Here is a 20704-nt window from a genome sequence, read left to right as displayed (position 1 = left end):
CATGCTTGTAGCAGAGGAACAAAGCAAAATACAGAAATGTCACTTAATGCTCTCGATTGAGACAAGTACACACTTTAGAGGGATATGCTTTGTTCATATTTCATGTCTGAGGGTTTACAAACCACTTTACAGAAAATCTGTCGCTTATAAAGCCCTGCCTAAAACATCCTAGCAAGGGGGTTGATTTACTAAAGGCAAATAGGCCTTTCACTTTGCAGGGGCATTTTCCCTTAGCTTAGCAAATGCAGTGAAAATTCACTTTGCAAGGAATACACTAACATAATTGCGGTTGGTTTGTTGTAATGTTTTTAGTGATGGAACATTCCCAACTGATGAAGGATCCAGCTTAGAGGTCTCTGATTCCATCTTTGTGGGGGAGAGTGAGAATGTTGGATCACAGGGTGGGCAGAACAGCTACTGGGGACGCGGAGGCTCGGGGGAACAGCGGTCACTGCCACGGAACAAGTAAGATTATTTTATTAAAGTTTTTCTCACTATTCTTATGCCGGCCATACACGGTTCGAATTTTGAAAGAATTTTCTTTCGCAAATCGTATCCAAGAATTTTCGTACGAATTTCGCACCATTAGTGGGCTGCAGCACCGGCCGCTTTTCGTGCGGCAATCAAATTTAAGGAATCGGACATGTTGGAAATTTTTAGAAAAACAATCGATTTTATAATCAATGATGGGAGAATCGTGTGAGAAATGTAATAAGAAAAGAAAATTTACAGAGAGAAAAGAAGATTCCCGGCCACAAAAATTCATTTCTGTAGCAACATGAGGTGAAATTGAAGGCTTGGTCGGCCGAATTTCGAAAATCAATGGTGGCATCATCGGATCACAAAAAAAAACAAACTTTCTGATTTTGAAAAGAAAATTTGTTCGAAATTCGACCATGTATGGCCTGCTTTAGTCTGTAGTTGGTTACGAAGAGTCCAAGTAAAATTACTGAAATAAAATGTTTAAGTGTAATTATAATACTATAATAGCACATCTCTAGTTTATGTAACTTATAGATGTCTGTATTAAAACAAATCCACTTTATAAAATAGACGACTTAAAAAATGCTGGCTCATGAACTCAAAAATATATAGAATCATTTGTTCCAAGGAAAAAAAATGTAAGAAACACTAATGTGTAGATAGAAAGAAGGGTCTATAAAACAAAACCAATACCAGTTTTATTATTCTTTACTCTATATCCAAAACGAAAGTTGGCTATAGATACACATTAAAGTAATCTCCTATATAGGAGCTGTCACTGTTGAATTGTTTTTAAAGCTACGGGCCCTGCTACCCAGCATTTCATTGACCTGAAACAAGTATTCAGGACAGGTTATGACTTTTAAAACGTTAGTGGCTCTTGTTCCAGCGATTGACTAGGTAGTGATTCTAGGATTAGGATGACAACCGAGAGCCTGCACCTTTAAAAACAAATTCAGAAAAGGCACCTCCCATGTTTCTGTCTTCAGAGGTTCACTTCAAGAGAAGATTCAATCCTCACTCCACTATTTATCCCCCTCTTACCTCTAAGTCTGGGTTCTACACAAAAAACATACTCATACACCTATCGATCCAGGGATGTTCTGTAGGGTTCTGCTGTTCCACTACTATACACCTGGTCTTCTAACATCATCGGATGGACTGGCTGTCTCTTTCAGGTTGTGCCCGGCCCCATGATGACGCGTATGTGCCGCAGCACATCATTACAGGGCTGGTTTTAAAAACCAGGAAGAGACAGACAGCCCTCCTGATGATGCATGCGCAGTAGAGCACCCTGTTGCCTTCTAAAATTTGTATCATAAGTATCCCAGAAAGCTGGAGGCAAAAAATATGCCATTTCAACCTTGGGAAGAAACCAAGGAGTTCAATGATGGATGAAAAATAAATAAATAAAATAAAATTGTAAATGTCCAATTATGTCATGGGGGGGGGGATGAGAGAAAGTAGGTAGGGAGGGTGAAAAGATCCCGTTTTAATATGCAGGCTCTCACTATAATGACATCTTACCACCAACTGTATTGTTGATGTATTTATGTTATGCCAAGCTCAGTAACCAGTTTAAATAATTATTCAAAATAGCAATACATCTAATTTAGCAATAAATAATAAAAAATAAATATTCAGTATGCAGCATGTACTGTAGGGGCTATCCAGGTCTCTGCAGTATAAAATCAGTCAAAAAAATCTGTATGTAGCTTCTAAATAATATGCTAAAACCTAACATTGCAAATCATAGTATCATTTGTTTGACATCAAATAACAAGTTTCTGCATTTTTAATCTCTAGGACGTTTCCAATTCGCGGATTTCAAATATACGATGGGCCGGTCAGGCTTCTCAGGTGCACGTTTAAGAAATTTCTCCCTACGGCCGAAAGACCATCTAGCGCAATTGGGTTTTCACTGAAGAACTCTTGGCAGATCACCCCTCAAAACAACCTTTCCCTCATCAAGATGGAGAAAAGTGTAAGTAAAATATATTAAAGGCACGCTAATGTGATAAAAATCTACAGTTATTTTGCTGGTTTATGTATGCTTTTTTTAGGATAGTTACATTGGTCTACCTTGGACCAATGCAACTATGTATGTGCCATACCTGAGGGATCCCTGTGGAAGCTGCAAAACACTGTAGTAGGCACCACTACTCCAGTGATCATTGCTGTCTTTCAGGTCCAATGCTGAGTGGCTGCCCCGCTGCATAGTAACATAGGAGGGCGCTTGCTTGGTATGGGTACCATTCACAGAACACCTTCCATTTTCTTCAATGAATGCAAAGACGTTCTGTGATTGGACTAAATGGAAGTCAGCGGTGTCAATACCCTGCCTGTTTAGCTCATCTAATCAAAGGACACCTTTCATTCATTGAGAAGAGTGCAAGGCATTCTGAAAATGGTGCCCATGCCGAGTGAGCAACCTCCAGTTTTCAGCAAGGCAGCCCCTCAGTACAGGACTGAAGGACAGTGGTGATCACTATAGTAGCTGCACCCACTAGAGTGATTTCCAGCATCCTCCGGTATGACAAGGGATGGACCAGCTTCCATATGTAAACTTCATCTTTAAGGAGAAAATGGAGCCTCAACGAGCTTTCAATATACCTAACTTACCATAGTAATAGGAACACACACAACCCCATATAATTATTGTTTCTTGCCAGAATTGACCCCCATGGTCCAAAGTCAAGGTGCACACAACTAAAACAAATTTCCATTGACTGAACTTCCCTAGGAAGAAGAGAGTTAAACATTCCATGTTTAGTACATTGCGGAGACACTAGATTTATATAAGCTAGGACAAGCCCTAAAACAATGAGATGCAACATGCTGAGGAGTCTAAAAGTGTGTTTGTGTTGGCAGTCGGCTCCTCGCTGAGTCCCAGAACAAAGTATTTGGTAGCTGTGTGTGTCTTGCAGGTTGCCCTGACCTTTCTCCTGAGCTTGTACTCAGCTGAACTGATATGCTTTTCATTATCCATCATAAAACAGAGGTATTGTCTGAACCAGTTCTGGGCTACACCCTGAAATGCCAGACCCGCCGAGTCTTGCAGGAGAAAGACATTAAGTGGCGGGATGATTAACCAAGTGGTGCCACCGGGGGTGCAATTTAAGAATCCTCCATCACATGTTGCTCCTTGACAAACATTTTTTGGCTTGGTTCTTAGAGAGTTAATGTTTCTAACCCGAGCAAATATGAATCTTGAGAAAATTGTGCAAACATAGTTAATTTGAGTCTGGGCTGGGAGAGAGTTATGTCCACACTACCCCACCTTTACCAAATGACCCGAATCCTATTGTAAGTTTCTGACGTAGAAATGGATTCCCCACTTAGACGGCTCACAGATCTTTTACAGTAAGGATTGAGTGGCAATTAATGTGGAAAGATGAATCAGAAGATACATAATATTCCACAGCCATGTGCCAAGAAACTCAGGACAAAACACGCCAGCTTTTGTTTTTCTTTCTTCCAAATGTAATCACGTTTTAGCCGCTATGCAGAAAACATTAGGAAAGGGGGATTTAAAAGAGGGAACTGCCAGAATTAAAGTTGCACTGATATTGATACTTTTATTTTGTTGTCTAATTCGTTTTTTTTTTTTATCTAAAACATTTTGTGAGTCTGAAACATTATGGCGTTGATTTACTAAAGGCAAATAGGTGTTTTTTTTTTACCTTAGCTTAGTGAATGTAATGAAAATTCACTTTGCAAAGTATACCCAATGATGTGCAAGGAAAAGAAAAAACTGTGTTTTTGCTCGCATATGATTGGATGATGGAAGTCAGCGGAGGTTCACCATAATTCGGTAAGCTGAAGTCCCTTGCAATTTAATTTAGGGACCTTCAGGACCCTAATTTAGTAAGCTAAGCACCTTTGCAAAGTGAACAGCCTATTTGCCTTGAGTAAATCCACCCCATATGCCGGAAAAAAAAAAAAAAAGAATCATGTGCATCTTATCTCGATACTCTATAAATAATGTGTATGGTAGTGAGACTGTTCTGGAAGATGCTTGATCTGTCATGTTATCTTTGGCTTGGACAATGTAATAAAAGCTCTAACTCAGTATTTTGTCTTTCCATCTTTGGATCTCTCTGAAAATGTTTTTCTGGACAGTAGTATGTCTCAGCAGCATTACTATGGTGTTCTAAGATATCAACAATCTTAGTGCAAGCAATTAAGCTCATGTTTTTTATGCCTGAGCTATCTGGTGTGACAGTCAAAATATGGTCTGAATCCATTCCACATTCCCAAAATAAAGAGAAGAACATCAGGGAGTCAAATAACTTTTAAAATTAATATGTGTAAAGGATGTATTTCTAACATTCCCTATTGAAAGTGTATCTAAACACAAAAATGTAATATATTTACATTTTCCTATCCATAGTTGTGGTGACTGCATACATTTCCCTTTTTTAGGCTTTTTCCCTTTATTTTGACCTGGTGATCAAACCAGTAACACATTTCCTTTGTTAGGGTGGCTCCAATCTTTTACAAAGGTTTTTATCGACAGAAAGCACATTAAACAAAGACGTTGGTCAGATAATAAACAACATTACTTGCATCAGCAAAGAAAAGTTACATTTCCAGTACAAACAGAGTTGCGTACGGGAGGATCAATGGTAGGACCCGTGCATACTTGAAATTGTACAAGCAATAGACAAGGAATAGGTAGAGAACTCTATCAAGAACTTAGGCAAAGAGATCCAACATATCAGAGTGAGAAACAAGTCTTAAGAGGTTAACAATTCAGCTCTAAACATCAAAAAAATCCAGCAACAGTCATAACCGAAGGCTGGCCCAACAACTGAACTAGGATTCAGTTAGACCAGATAGACATAAAGAAAACTAGGGAGAAGGGTAAAGAAAAAGGAAAGGGCAAGAGAAGAGTTCGGATCGGGAAGGAATAGAGGAGGGGGAAGGGAAGGGAGGTTTTAGGGATCAATGTACAGTTAGATTGCTGAAAGAAGATGGTTGAAACACGAGGGATGCATGTACGCTATTCAAAACTGCCCAACTCAAAGAAATTTATCATGGGAGTCTGACAAAATAGCCATCAGTTTCTCATTAACCATGATACCATTTATATACAATGTTTCACCACTTCCAAGCCCTGATAATAGTGAGTTTGGGCGCTGTAAAAAGATAAAGATGCATTGCTAGCTAGTGTTCTGACTGAAATACGTAATGCCTCTATAGGTTTGAAAAGATGGGCCTCACAGGGGTTTGATATTGGAGTGTAGTAATGTGCGGAGGTGTGTGTAGACCCCGATCCATAATCTGCTCACTTTAGGGCACAACAACTAGATACAGTATGTACCATTGTCCCTTACCAGTACTTCTTACCAGTATTTGCATATAACTTTATTGCATTGTTGCATCTATTGATTCTACAGAAGCTCTAAATCAGCCATTCTCAACCAGGGTTCTGTGGAACCCTAGGCTCATCCAGAGGTTGCTAAGGGTTCCTTGAACTGTAACTGATCGACCTGGTGCCTACATCATTTCAGGGCTAACGCCACTTGGCAGAGCCAGCTGCATGCCATCAATAATTATTTTAACTGTCCTTAATGGTTGTAAACCTCAGACATGAAATATGAACAAAGCATATCCATCTATAGTGTGCCTCAAATAAGTGCGCTAGGTGTCATTTCTTTCTGATGCTTCATTCCTCTGCAATCAGCATGAGTCAATTCTGACAAGTTTTCCTGACACCAAAAGAAAAATGGTGACAGGTGAGGGATCTCCAGCTGATTGTCAGCCTCAGCTCTGTTCCTGTGTGCTGAGTGAAAGGGGGCATGTCCCTTCCCTCCAATCATCTCTCAGAGCTCTCCTTACTAAGCTCTGCAGAGTGTAACTTCAGCTCTCTGCCACCTTTTTTTCTGGTAGCTCAGACAAGCTTTATAAATTCTGGACTTTGAATGGATGTAGAGAAGAGAAGACAGCATATAAACAGGTACAGCTTATGTAGGAGGATTTATTTCATCTCTGTGTATCATCTGAGGCCAGTCAGTTCACTGGGTATATGTAAGGGTTTACACTTTAAGGGTGGCATTCTGACCCCCCACATTAACAGGGCATTCTTATTACTGGGCACCACTATAATGGGCACTCTTCCCACTGACCACCAATGTAAGGGGCATTTTCTCCCTGGCCACCAGTGAACTGATTTTAGGAGCGGTTCCCCAAGACCTGAAAATGATTTTAAGGGCTCCTTTCGTCCAAAAAAGGTTGATAAAGTTACTTGATCTCAAAACTTGTACATTATGCCATTATTTCCTTGTACCTGTGTACAATGTTAAAAAAACTTTTGATACAGAACAGATTAAAAAGTAGTCAACAGCAAGTCTTATCAGTTGTCTAAATGAAGGGAAATATATATATTTTTTTTTATGTTCATTTTTATTAAATAGTTTTCAGGGTTACATTTAAAAAAGTCCAATATATTGGTTGCATTGATGATTGGGCAACACAGGGAGACTGCATCTTGCACTGGACAGAATGTGCAATTCCATAAATAGAGTTAGATGTGGGTTGGCTTTGTTTCTGTTATTTTTCTCATTTTGGACATCTAATAAACAAGGTTAAATAATGTTAGCTTGGTACCGTAGGAGTGATTGTGTAATAAGATCAGTGTGTGTGGATTGCTGCACATCTGCCAGCTAAGTTGTAATATTAAAACAGTAATGTAATGTCCCTTAAATCTTGTTTACACTTTTTTATTGCCTCTTAAAGAATATTTAAACCCAAGAACCAAAATGAATGGTATTGTAGCTTACCAATCCTTAGACGTGTTGGCTGCATTACTTTTTTTTCACATTTAATCTGGTGATTTGGCCATTTACTCACTTGCTGTCCTAGGGTGATTACCTTACTGATGATCGCTGCCATTGTAGGCCAGGGGGTCTCCAAACCTTATAAAGAAAGGGACAGTTTATTGTACTTCAGACTTTAGGGGGTCAGTCTGTGGCCAGTGGGAGTGGAAAATGCCCCAGTATCAATGGGAATAATCAATGTCTCAGGCCCAGGGGTCAGTGGGAGTAAAAGAATTACATAATCCCTGTGATCAGTAGGAGGAGGAATAGTGTCTCATCATTGGTCATGGGGGTAGAAGATGCCCCAGTATCAATGGGAATAGGCAATGTCTCAGGCCTAGGGGTCAGTGGGAGTAAAAGAATTACATATTCCCTGTGATCAGTAGGATCGGTACCTTTATCAGTGCCCCAAGGGCCAGATAAAGGTAATTAGAGGGCCAAAGTCTGGAGACCACTGCCCTAGGCCAGAGAATGCGTTAGGTCTACATAACGCCTCCCTCTCTTCTCCATAACAAGAAGAGGTGATTTGTAAGCCACAAAGATAGCAGGGAACAATGCTAACTGATAACAGTCCAGAGGCAGAGAGTACAAGAAGTTATCACCTACAAGATTTCTGGCTGGTTGAACAGCTATTGTTTTGCACTTTTCCAACAGATACAATAAACCACTTTCAATGATATATTTAACAAACAAAAATGGAGCAAACTGGATATCCATGATTTACCTTAGCGCGCTCACTTAGCGACAAGAGAGAGAAGGGGGGTGACTTAGTCCAGTCTGAATAATGTGTCCGGCTCTCAGACAGTATGAAACCCGGACGCATGATTCCAAACCCGAACTGTCCGGGTGAATCCTAGACAAGTTGCAACCCTAGTGGAAACGCATTAGTGGGACTCTGTATTACCTGTCATAGCTGATCGAGGCCCTATAGAGTGGAAACACATTAGCAGATTTCTGTGTTAGTTGTCATATCTGATTAAGACCTATTGAGTGGAAACGTGTTAGCAGACCTTTCTATTAGCTGTCATAGCTAATTAAGTCCCTATAGAGTAGAAACATGTTAGCAAACCTCTCTATTGGCTGTCATAGCTGATTAAGGTCCTATAGAGTAGAAACATGTTAGCAAACCTCTGTATTGGCTGTCAGCTGATTAAAGCCCTATAGAGTAGTAACACATTAGCGACCTCTCTACTGGTTATCGTTGCTGATTAACGCCCTATAGAGTGGAAACATGTTAATAAACCTCTGTATTGGCTGTCATCCCTGATTAAGGCCCTATAGAGTAGAACACATTAGCAGGCCTCTGTATTAGCTGTTATAGTTTATTAAGGGCCTATAGAGTGGAAATGCATTAGCGGACCTGTGTATTGACTGGTATAGCTGATTAAGGGCTTATAGAGTGGAAATGCACAAGCAAACCTCTGTATTGGCTTATTGTTTTTGTATTAATACAGTTTGGAACTTGTAATAGAGTGTCGGACTGTTATTACAGAACAAATCAAGAAAATCAGAAATTTAGTAGTTATGGATTCAATGGAATATTTGCGTGCCAATCTATGAAATCATAAATAGTAGGGATCTTCATAGACTGGGCAATTCTGCATGCATGCATTCAAGGCAAAGCAGTGTAAGCATCACAAGTTCTAAATGTTATGTGAAGTTTTTTTGAAAATCCTGAAATTCTTGCAGCGTCTCACCAGTTTGCTATCATTCTGGTCGATCTTGTACATGTTTAAAATGATATTTGCTCCAGGGAAGGTTACACAATCATCTTGATAATACAAGAATGAGCTGGTTTTTACTATACCAGACAGTTCTGCATGGAACATAGTGACATTAATATCACGTTTTGTGACATTTTGCTGGCGGCTTCCAAATGGAAGGCTTACAAATGTCTTTGTGATGTATGATGACAACTATAAATGCAAGTCTCTGTTACGCGGTTTTTATAATTACTCAGGACATAAGCTAAATTTACTAATACAGATACAGGGAGCTGGTACACCGAATCTAGAACTTTCTTAATTAACCACAGTGTCTATCGGGCCAAATATTTTATTTGTGATGCTCTGGCTTCCAGAGTGAAGATCAAACCACATCTGTGAAATGAATGCTAATTTGAGCTATGCCCTATTTATTTGCTGCAGATGGAGTCGTTAAATGGTGCTATGATGATAAATAATTTTCCTAATCCAAATATTAACCACAGCATAACAAGAAGATAGTTTATTAGCCAAAGGAGTCTGCATTGAATTAGGGAGGTGTTAAATTAATTTGCCTGAAATGTTGATGCATATTGCACAACTATAGTATAATCTTTCATTCTGTCTCTAGGTTGAACTCAAAGTATTTTTTGGTCGCTCTGGGCAGTGGTTCGGATCCAATGACTATGATGGTGACAAGGTCTCAATCTTCCATGACCTGGATGGCTCACTGACTGGTTACAGTGATACATTTGTCGGTCGAGCAGACAATTACATCCTACGTCATCCAGGGTGCCTTACTGTGCCACGGTGGAATGGAGTGATATGTAAGAGCCAATATGCACAGGTAGGTGGAAAACAATAGTGTTTTTAATTATAATATTTATATACATTTTAGTCCATGCCTATTGCCAATTGTCCTACAATTTATATGAACATATATGGACATATAATAAGCATTTTTTAGAGATACCTCAAAGTAAATGTAAACCCTAACTGGGTAACATTTCATTTGCTAAAGAACTATGTATCACAAACACGATCAGTAAAGCAGTACGCCCCTTTAAAAGGTCCTGCAGTAGATTCAAAAAGCCCTGCCGCCAGTTTCAGTAGCTTTGCCAAAACATGCAGCAGATTCAGGTATTTCCTAATAGCACCCCTTTGTAAAAGTAAAATTACTGCTCCAAATTCAAAAATATTTACCTCCAGATCATAGATACCAAAACTGGAGGCAATTAAGACCAAGTCTAACATGGTGTACAGAGACAGGCAGAGTGCCTGTCTCTGTACAGCAAGTTAGGCAGAGTGCCTGTCTCTGTACGCCAAGTTAGGCAGAGTGCCTGTCTCTTTACGCCAAGTTAGGGAGAGTGCCTGTCTCTTTACGCCAAGTTAGGCAGAGTGCTTGTTTCTGTATGTGGTGTAGCAGGGAGGCATATTTGAGTGGGTTTGTCTGCATTGCACCCCTGATCGCAGGTGCAATGCTTTCCAGGCTCCTGCAAAAATATGTGCATTTACTATATTTTCTTGAAAGGTGAATCTATCCATTAAGTAACAAAGTCCTGCTTCTTCCGTGTCACCACACATCACCATACTTAATCCATAATGCAAGAGTACAATGTGCATTTAGGAGAAAATGAGGAATCAGCCTTTTGTTGTGGAAATGACCCTTTTAGTCTACATTGTCCATCCTTTGTCTTTGATATTTCCTAGAAAATTGGTCACTGGAAATCAATAAATCAGAGTGCTTACATTGATAGAATTTAGACTCCTTAGGCATGTTGGTTAAGGCAATTACTGGAAATGGGTTCCTTGCTGACAATGAGCCTAGTCAACATGATGTCTTATTTTTCTTTTGGGTTTAAATTGAGCTTACTTTATCACTGTTTGGAAAATTCCACAATACAACAATCAGTGTACTAGGTTCAAAGGACAGTAAACCCTACAGTCCTAAACATGATTATTAAAGTACATTTCCATTTATTCATATATTTATATCACTTGTTTATTTAGTGCTAGGACATTATCCTGCAGGCGTGGCCAGTTGATTGGTATCTGAGATGGAATAAAGGTACACAGAGACCAAGATGGCACTATTGTTATTTGGTAAAGCAGAAGTAAAAATTAAAACATGGGAGACAGCGGCAAGGAGCTCACTTACGGTTCCAAACACTATGGCAATGGAGCCTCAATATTACAGACAACAAGGGTATAGCAGCTCTTAACAACGCCTTAACACAGTCTTTGTACTTGAGAGGGCACTTTGGTAGGCTACGATACTGGAGCAGCATCTGATGAAGGGGGTGGCAAACAGGCAGTACAGCCGTGCATATGTCTTTAGTAACCATGTAGGCCGGTCCTCGTCCCAACTCTCTAGGGTTCCCAAACGGCGGAGCCAAGCATAGTGTCCCTGCACTATCCCTCCTCAATCAGAGCCTCTCCCTAGGACTAAGTGCAATACCCTTAGACAGCAGGGATCCTGTCCCTATACTAACCACTACAAAAATGTGCACCAACCACAGTGAGACTGTGCTATTTATTAACTTTGCCCTCATTAAAGATGGTTGCAAAGGTCAGCCAGGGCAGCAGCGTCCAATCAGACCGCTCCTCAATTATGGAAGTATTTTCTAGTATTTTTCTTCACTCCCTGTGGCTGAATTGGGCATCAAGGGTGAGTATGTACTGCAGGTAGTGCCGGTAATAAAGTAAACACATTGCTTAGCCTTTCATAGGTTAACAAAGCACAGGTTTGCTTTAAGCTATGCATATTAAAGCAACAGCTTAGCCATAATAACTATATAATTGGAAACCACAAGTGTTAATGAGTATTCAAAAACAAAAAAAATTCTGTAGCATGCATTACAGAGATCAACCAGAATATTGAAATCATTTCAGAAACAGTCTCCTAGACTTATAAATCAAGACGTGATGGGATCTTGTGGTTTCAGCTATTGATTTTCTAATAGTTCATTCTTCTATCTTTCTAAACAGATTATTAAAAATCTGCCCATGTGAACCCATCATTGTCCTAGAGAAGAGCAGAACTCAATCCTTTATTTTCTTTTTAATAACCCACAAAAGACATTCACCAAGCTCTTGACAAATAAACTCTTTCTTTTTCAAGGGAAGTTTCACTTTGCAAGGGAATTTACCCCAGAGCTTAATGCAGTGAAGTTTTTACTTTTCAAAGAATACCCAATCATGTGAGAGGAAAAAAAAATGGTATTTTTGTTTGAATATGATTGGATGATGGAAGTTAACAGACCTTCACCTCATTCGCTAAGCTTTGGAGAATTTGTCTTGCAAAGTGCAAGATTCCTTACAAAGTGAACAATCTATTTGCCTTTAGTATAACCTTTTCTAATTCTACCCTGATTTCCTAACTTCTTATGCTATCGAGTGTTCCAAATGGATACAGGAGATCGGGAATGAAGTGGGCTATTGGTGGATGGTTTTTCAGCAAGGTAGGGGAATATCTATAGAACTTCTTGAGATCAGTTTACCAATTTTGAAAGCCAAGAGAATATTCCCTTCAACATCTCTTACTTTATTTGTACATCATTGCTATTTCTGACACTAGAAATATCCCATCATGCATGGCTTGATTATTAAGGTTTTGTGCAGATTCCCACACTAATAATTCAAGCCTGGCTCACCGACTTCATATGAATTCCAGACCATATTTGTACCAAACTAGTTCCAAGAACACAAAATTTTCTTTTAGCCTAGTTCTTGCTGTGTAACCCACTGAAAATGACTTTAAAGGAGAACTTTAATCAGAACACAAACACGTCAGTAAGTTTATATATTAGATTAGGAGAACTTGATCTTTCCTTTTTAGCATGCTGTATATGAGAGTCCTTTGATTAGTTGTGCCATATTTTGTAATTTTATTCCAATAAGTCCCACGTATGAAATGTATGAAACAAGTCTATGAGGTTTATTTACTAAAGGGAAATAGACTATTTACTATGCAGGGAATTAACCCCAGAGCTTAATGAATGAGGGGAAGTCCTTCTGGCATCCACCATCTGAGCAAGCAAAAGCATTTTTTTTTGTTTTCCTTGTATGTAATTGGGTATACATTGCAATGTGAAACTCCACCATATTCACTGTGCTCTGGGAATAATTTTCTTGCAAAGTGCAACTTTCCTTGCAAAGTTCCTTTAGTAAATCAACCCCTATATTTACTTTAACCATTCCTTTAAACTGGAAAGTAGGATGCTAACTAGATGGTTGAGGGTAACCACAGACTGTTGCTTTGGAAAGTACCGTACTTCATACATCGAACCAGAGAGATTGATTGTCTTCCTTGCTTGGAAGGATAAGAGAACATTTCCACTCCTACTCTTTCCTCTTCTGCTCATTTTGTTAAGTTATAATGATCGTCATTGCCTTATTTATTTGTGAAGGACAGACAATCAAAGTTAAAAATAGCAGTCATATGGCTAAAATAATTTTTATGGCAAATAATACATGCTGGTGCAGCAAGGTTGCTCACTTGGCTTGGGTGCCATTTGGAGAACACTTTGCATTTGCTCAATGAAAGCATTCCCTGATTGGATGAAGTGGACGTCACGTCCCCACAACTCCACCTCAACCAGTCAGAAAACACTTTGAATTAATTGAAAGTGCAAAGTGTTCTTTGAATGGTGCCCATGCCTAGTGTGTAATGTCCTGTCTTCACAATGAAGCAGGGCAGCTGCTTGGCACAGACCTGGAATCTAGTGGAGACCACTGTGGTAGCAGTGCCTACTGTATTGATTTTCTCCTTCCTCTGAGATCCCACAGTTCATCCAAGCTGGACCAATGTAAAAATTGGCAAATCTAAACTTCACCTTTAAACCATCTTTACCTTATCATTTTACCATATCTATTCTCTTTATCTCCCTCTTTAAGCAACCCAGCGTTAATAAGTATTTCTATCCTACCATGAACAAGAATACATATTATTCTAATCTCATTAATAGTCATTTCCTATAATTTGACTTCACTCCATACTCAGATTTGACTAGGATGCTGAACTATGTCTAAACCAAAAGCTTTTAGTTTTCACACACATGCAAATGAAGTGTGTCATGGCAATTTCTCTAGATAAATTGGCTTCCTGAAAATACAGCGGTCGTCCAAGCAAAATACAGACACTTGAACTTAAAAATAGTATTACTCTTGTTAGAGTTTAAATGTTATTTTCCATGTGTTTCGTGCTGTAAGAGAGTTTTCAGGAGCAAATAAATGAACTGCTTGACAGTAGCTCATATCACATGCTTCATTTGCTAAGATGGACAATTTACCAGAAATATGGTAATTTAATTTGTACCTTAAATCTTGTAAGGCAGGTTGTTTTCTTTGGAAAGGGGTGCTTTTTTAAGAACCTGATCTAATTAATTGTTCCTGCCAAGAACTAGCCACCAATCAGATTTACTCTTTCAGGGTACACTTGAGATCTGATTGGTGGTGGTGGGGGTATTTGGTATTGGTGTTAGTACTTGGCATGAATGTATTGTTCTTGACAGGCAGCAGATCTGCTCTTCCTAGGTGTTCAGAATCACCAGCTCCATTCTGATGAGTTTGAATCCAGGGTGGCTTTAAATAATATAAGGTCCCTTGAACATTGGTTAATTTAACTCCCACCTGATGGTGCTTGTATAATTCTCGCACCAACAAGCTTCTCCTCTTTTTTTACTAGTAGGTAATTATTGACAACAATAACCATGTTAGCTTTCCAAAAAGTAGTGGCATTCTTTTCCAATGACTACCAATAAAAGGAGCATTCTCCCCACTGTCCTTCAGAGCATGGGGGAACTACAATAACTACAACTACACCAGTATAACATGCTTTTCTTTCCACTGATCAGCAGCTTAAGGGGACCGTCTCTCATTGACTGCCAATGTGGTGTGGTCAGCAATAAACCATGATTTCTGTACATAATCATTTCTAGCAAGGGTCCACCAAGACCTGAACATTATTTCAAGGGTTCCTCTGCAGTAAAAGGGTTGAGAAAGGCTGGGATAAGTTTTCCCACATCAGACAGGTACGTTATTTCATGGCTGCCTCTAGTTTTTACTAAGCTGAAATATTATTCTATACATTGAAATGCTACTTATAAGTAAGAGCACAGCTAACTATGAATTTGACAGGCTAAAGATTCTACATTACCAGCATATGCTTCTCTTCAGTTTAATAGCATTGACACTTAGACACTTTAGAACATCACAAGTGTCCAGCCAGGAAAGTGCAGTGTTCACAATATCAAACGCACTCCTCTAGTAACATATTAATGTGAATGGGAAGAAAAGCTGCCCTGGCACATGACAGTGTCTTTCCACTGGCACAGGATCACTGGCTTCAGTGAAGTGCAGGTCCAGAACAATGTTTTGGCAGCACAAAGAGAGTGTTCTTTCTTGTGCAAAAGCAGAACAGAGTTTATAATTAAAAGTCATGTGCAATTAGGGGGGCACTTTTTCATGCCATGCCATGGTTTCCTGGTTTCATATGCCACAGATCTAAATATTTGTGGCTTCATCTCCCTTTTAAAGCTGTGGCTATGATTTACTTATGCTAATTCATGACACCTCCCTTAAATGTTCGCTAAAACACATTTTTTATTTTTTTTGTTGGCATTGGTGAATTAAATCACCTACTTGATTCTTCCAATTTTGTGGGACTACAGTAATGATACCTGTTTGCAGTAGTTGGTGCATCCACTCCATCCCATAAGGCTGTAACCTGGGTGTCATTTTCTTCCCAGCTACATGATTTGGTGTGTTTTTAGCTGTGGCTATTGTGGCGGACTAGTAATGCCAGTGCAGGCTTTTTAACATATCCAGCGGGAAATGTTTAGAAGCCATGAGGGGAAGAGTGCTATGGACTGTACATATAGGTACATTGGTGTTTACAACTGCCTAGAGTTACTAATAGAATTTATGCTTTGACACATGTAGTGCAAAGCAGCAGGCTTACTTGAATGCTGATCTCTACTAACGTATACACTTAGGAGTTGATTTAAAATGAATTTGCACAGCCGCTTACTCAGTAAATGTGCCTGTACATTCGTTCTGTGAGAATAGGGAATAAAACACAGAATAAATTACTTTTTTATGCCCAAGTCACACACAATGAATGTACATGTACTTTCCCTGTGTGAATGTCTATGCAAATTCTTTATAAATCAACCCTTTGGCTAAGGCTGGAGTAGTAGTTTACACAGGGTTATGAACTCCCTATGTGACAGCCCTTACTTCAGGAGTTCCCCTCACATCAGAGTCCCCTCTTACATCAGTGTTCACATCAAGCTCCCATTACAGCAGGGCAATGGCGTCCCTAGGGGGGGCCAGAGGGGGCCCAGACCCCCCCCCCAACATTATGCTATGCCCCACCATGTGCCCCCCCAATTAAATTTTTTTTTTTTTTTTTACAAAAAGGCAATGTCTAAGAGGGAGAGCGTCCCCAGTCAGCTCCTGCGGGTGATTCCTCCCCCCTCCCTCTGCTCACTGACACTGCATAATGCGAGCGCTCACATAACCACGGCTGCCCGATCTGCTCTTTCCCCTGCATCCTCATTGGCAGGGAGAAGAGCGAGTTGCAGGAAGGACTCCACCAGGACTCTCAGTTACTGAAAAAACAGACTGATTTCCCCAGTCCTTAGGACAGGAGAACCAGCAGAACCAGCCTGTAAATTCCAAGAAATGCCAGACCAACGCTGTCAATAGCAGGGGCAGGACAGCAAGAGGAGGCTGGGGAACCCCACAGTGACAGAACACCAGGGTCCGGTGGCAAGACAACCTTTGCAACCCTGATAGTTCTCCCACTGCTTCGGACCCTTATATTTTCTTGGTATGCTGGTGACATATATCTCTTGTTTTCTGCCACCCTGGGGGGGCCCCAATACAGTAGGAAGGGAGCTCACTGCAGAACATGTGAAAGGGCCATTGTGGGATCGTAGTAAAGGGCCCCAGTATATATATATATATATATATATATATATATATATATATATATATATATATATATATATATGCATTTTAAAGTTGCCCCCCTACTTTTGTCCCTGTCCCCCCATGTGCCCCCCCTAAATATGAAAGCTGGAGACGCCACTGCAGCAGGGTCCCCTTTAGAGCCCCCCCGTACATCAGAGCTCTCTTCAAAGCACCCCCCCCCCCCATACACAAGAGTCTGCCTTAAGAGTCCCTTCTTACATCAGAGTCCATATCCCAATCCCTCCTTACATCAGGGTCCCCATCTGGGCCCCTATCAGAGCCCACCTTACATCAAGGTCTCTGTTAGAGCCCCCTTACAGCAGGGTCCTGATCTGAGCCCATCATGTCACTGGTCCACCTCTATCTTGCTTACATTGTGGTTGTAGTCAGTGTAGCAGCAGGATAGGAGCCAGGAGGTGGAGCAGGCATAGATGGAGGAAGTTATGTCCTCCTGCTGGGGCAAGCACATCATCGGCTGCTAGGACTCTTGACGGTCTTAGCAGGCCACAGACTTGGAGAAAGAGAGCACAGCGGGGGAACCTGACTCTAGCTGCAGGCCGGATGCAAACCTGTAACAACCCAGATTTGGCCCACAGCTTGGAGATATCATTGGTTTATTGATGAGGCTTGGGGTCATCGTTGTTATTTTGTCAGGCTATATGGTTTGTTCTAGCTTTAGAGTTATCAGTTCTAGCTCCTTCCATTGCAACAACAACAAAGTTTATTCAGGGAGGGGAAATGTGGGGTGAAGGAGCTGGGCCAGCATAGACAAACAGAAACTCGCAGAGGAGAGGGCTATGATGCCCAAGAAGGGAAGCAGGACTGTGGCTGTGCTTACGTATTCAGTCTTTCTTCAAGTGGTTGAATTCCCTAGCTCAGAGTCACATTGAAAGTGAATAAAAAATTGTATATGGAAAGGAAAAAGACTGCAAGTAAGCATTTAAGATACTTGATGTTTGCATGATTTTTAGCTGTATTTCTTTTTTAGGCTGGTGACAAGGTCTCTTTAAGTACTTAAAGGGTAAGTGTACCTTTTCAGGAAAAATTAAAAGGTCACCCCTCCGGACGCTGTTGCACATGGTGGGCGTGATGCCCTATGCTGCCAGTACAGCAGTCCATGCACTATATACTGCAATACACAGTCCCACTGACCAGTAAGGACTTTCCATTTGATGCCATGATGGATACTCCCTCCGTGTTTATGTATTGTAGTGTACAGACTGCTACTGCAGCACGGGGCATCACAGCCTCCATGTTCAGCAGGGTCTGGAGGGGTGGCCCGGGTATTTAGAGCTAGTCCACCTTTTAATTCCATGTGAACTTACCCTTTAAGCTTTAACCAAATTGTATTGGATAAATGTGTAATATGGCCATATTACAAATAATATAAATATGGAAATAAGAATCTGAACACAGTAAGGATGACATGCCTGGCAGCACCCAGCAGCCATGCACCTATCTGTCTAGACTCAGCATTGACTCCATGTGCCTCTGTTTTCATGTTTGTCATAGTTCCTACACTTACACGTGACTAGGATTCCTTCTGTCTTTAGCTATGGTATGCTGTGAGTAGTAAGCTTTCGCACCAAGCCCACAGCCTTAGGGGTGAACAATAACAGCTATAATTAACACCCATGAAAATGCCAAATCCAATTCCCCGCTCAGATAGTCATAAAAAGATTTCATGTACCTGGAATCTGTCTCCTGAGTAACGCTGCATATTACAGGTAAAAGCCGGGGAGGAATTCAGTCCGCTCTGTCACGGAACATTAAACACATACGTGTCTTTCTTTGCTGTATATTGTAAATCAGTTTTGTTCTGTTACTCTGACAACAACAACAGGTTACATTCCTCTATGGGGTGTAGAATATGTGTTTTTCCCATACCTCAGCCTCTTTGATTTGTTTTCTACCTTTAGCCTCTGTGTGATCTGAAAATATTCTTTATTGTACTTGGTGTTTCATCCAGAGCTATTATCATATGTCTGGCAGCCCATTTCATTAAATTGCAGCCAAATTAAATATCGTTCCCAAGTGTTTCTGTCTGTTTTCATAGTTGAAGCCTAATGAAATTTATACTAGATGGCCAAATGTTTGTGGACACCTGACCATCACACTTATATGAGCTTGTTTGACATCTCATTTTCGCAATCCTCCTCAGTCAAAATGTTGGTGGAGACACCTGACCATCACACCTATGTGAGCTAGTTGGACATCTTATTTCCCCCCCTCTGCCAATCCAAACGTTAAGATATCCAACTAGCTCACAGGTGTGATGGTCAGGTGTCCACTATTTCCCCCAATCCAAACATTGGTGGACACCTGACCATAACACCTATGTGAGCTAGTTGGATATCCTATTTCCCACAATCGCTAAGTCCAAATGTTGGTGGACACCTGACCATCACACCTATGTAAGCTTGTTAGGACATCCCATTTCCAATGCATTGGTATTAATATGGAGTTTGCTCCTCCTTTGAGGCTTTAACAGCTTCCAGTCCTCTGGGAAGGCATTCCACAAGATTTTGGAATGCGTCTGTGGGAATGTGTGATCGGCCAAATGAGCATTTGTGAGGTCAAGAAAACCTGGCATGCAAATGGCATTCCAAAGGTGTTCAATAGGTTTGAGGTCAGGACTCTGTTCAGACTGTTCAAGTTCTTCCACACCAAACTCATAAAACCATGTTGTTATGGACCTGGCTTTGTGCACAGGAGTACAATCATGCTTGAACAGAAAAGGGCCACCCCCAGTTTATTGTCTTTACATGCATTAACTGTACCTTCTCCAAAAATGTGAACTCAATACCACTTTAGACCATATAATATCATATACATATAGCTGACCATATAGATAAGATTTTAAAGTGTTCATCAGCCTTGTATTATCACTATGCACCCCTTTATCCATCGTCTTGTGAGATTAATATTATTTTATAGGATTTATATAGCACCAGCAGTTTGCACCGCACTTTACAATACAGTTACAATACAATTCAATACAAGAGGGCTAGAAGGGTCCTGCTCATGAAAGCTTACATTCCAAAAGATATGGTCAAATGATACAAAAGGGAATAACTGTGTAAGATGATCTGATGGAGGAAGTAGGTGGAGGCGGGAGATAGGCCTCTCCGAAGAGGTGAGAGTGCAAGGCAGACAGATTAGGAGATAGCAGTGGGGTAAAGAGTTCCAGAGAGTGCGAGGCTCTAAAAAAGTCCTGGAGGTAATCATGTAAGGAGGTGATGAGGGAGCTAGACAGTCGGGCAGTTTTGGGAGGAGGCAAGAGGGCATTTTGGGTGATATTTTGAAATGAGATTGATGGCAGAGTTGTGGATGGCTTTGTGTGTTCGTATTTTTATTTTTAGTCATTGGGTGAGCGGAGCGAGTGGCAGTGAAGGGTGGAGTATAGTGAGAAGTTGGAATGGTGGATGAGTCTAGCAAGGGGGGGGACTAGTCTGCGTAGAGGTAGGCCAACATGGAGGCAGTTGCATTGTCGAGGTGAGAGATAACAAGAAAGTGAATTCGTAATTTTTTGGTGTCGTTGGTCAGATAAACATAAGTAACAGAAGTAAGAAAGAAGGTGTTAAATAGTTATCTGTGTTTTGTCACTATTAATTGAAGATTGGTTGGTGGGTACGGTTAACATTGCACCGACATCTGAAACCTATGTTTTCTCAATAACCCTTATAGATAAAATTGGCAACACCCTTGGTGACTGTAGTA

The 20704-nt window shown here is 40.5% G+C and overlaps 2 protein-coding genes across 5 annotated transcripts in view; both read left to right on the top strand.

Moving 5' to 3' along the window:
• The window catches only part of CEMIP (cell migration inducing hyaluronidase 1), a 200677-nt gene that overhangs the window by 37970 nt on the left and 142003 nt on the right, over window positions 1-20704 (top strand). The window lies entirely within an intron of this gene.
• The window catches only part of LOC141131327 (cell surface hyaluronidase CEMIP2-like), a 177465-nt gene that overhangs the window by 124708 nt on the left and 32053 nt on the right, over window positions 1-20704 (top strand). For both annotated transcript variants that reach the window (XM_073618464.1, XM_073618463.1), the window contains 3 exons: window positions 313-465; window positions 2290-2467; window positions 9639-9854. In XM_073618464.1, coding sequence (XP_073474565.1) covers window positions 313-465; window positions 2290-2467; window positions 9639-9854 — 547 coding nt within the window. The remainder of the gene's footprint in view (window positions 1-312; window positions 466-2289; window positions 2468-9638; window positions 9855-20704) is intronic.

This window comes from Aquarana catesbeiana, linkage group LG03, assembly GCF_042186555.1.
Source record: "Aquarana catesbeiana isolate 2022-GZ linkage group LG03, ASM4218655v1, whole genome shotgun sequence".
Classification (NCBI taxonomy): Eukaryota; Metazoa; Chordata; class Amphibia; order Anura; family Ranidae; genus Aquarana; species Aquarana catesbeiana.
This window is presented reverse-complemented; position numbering and strand designations above follow the sequence as displayed.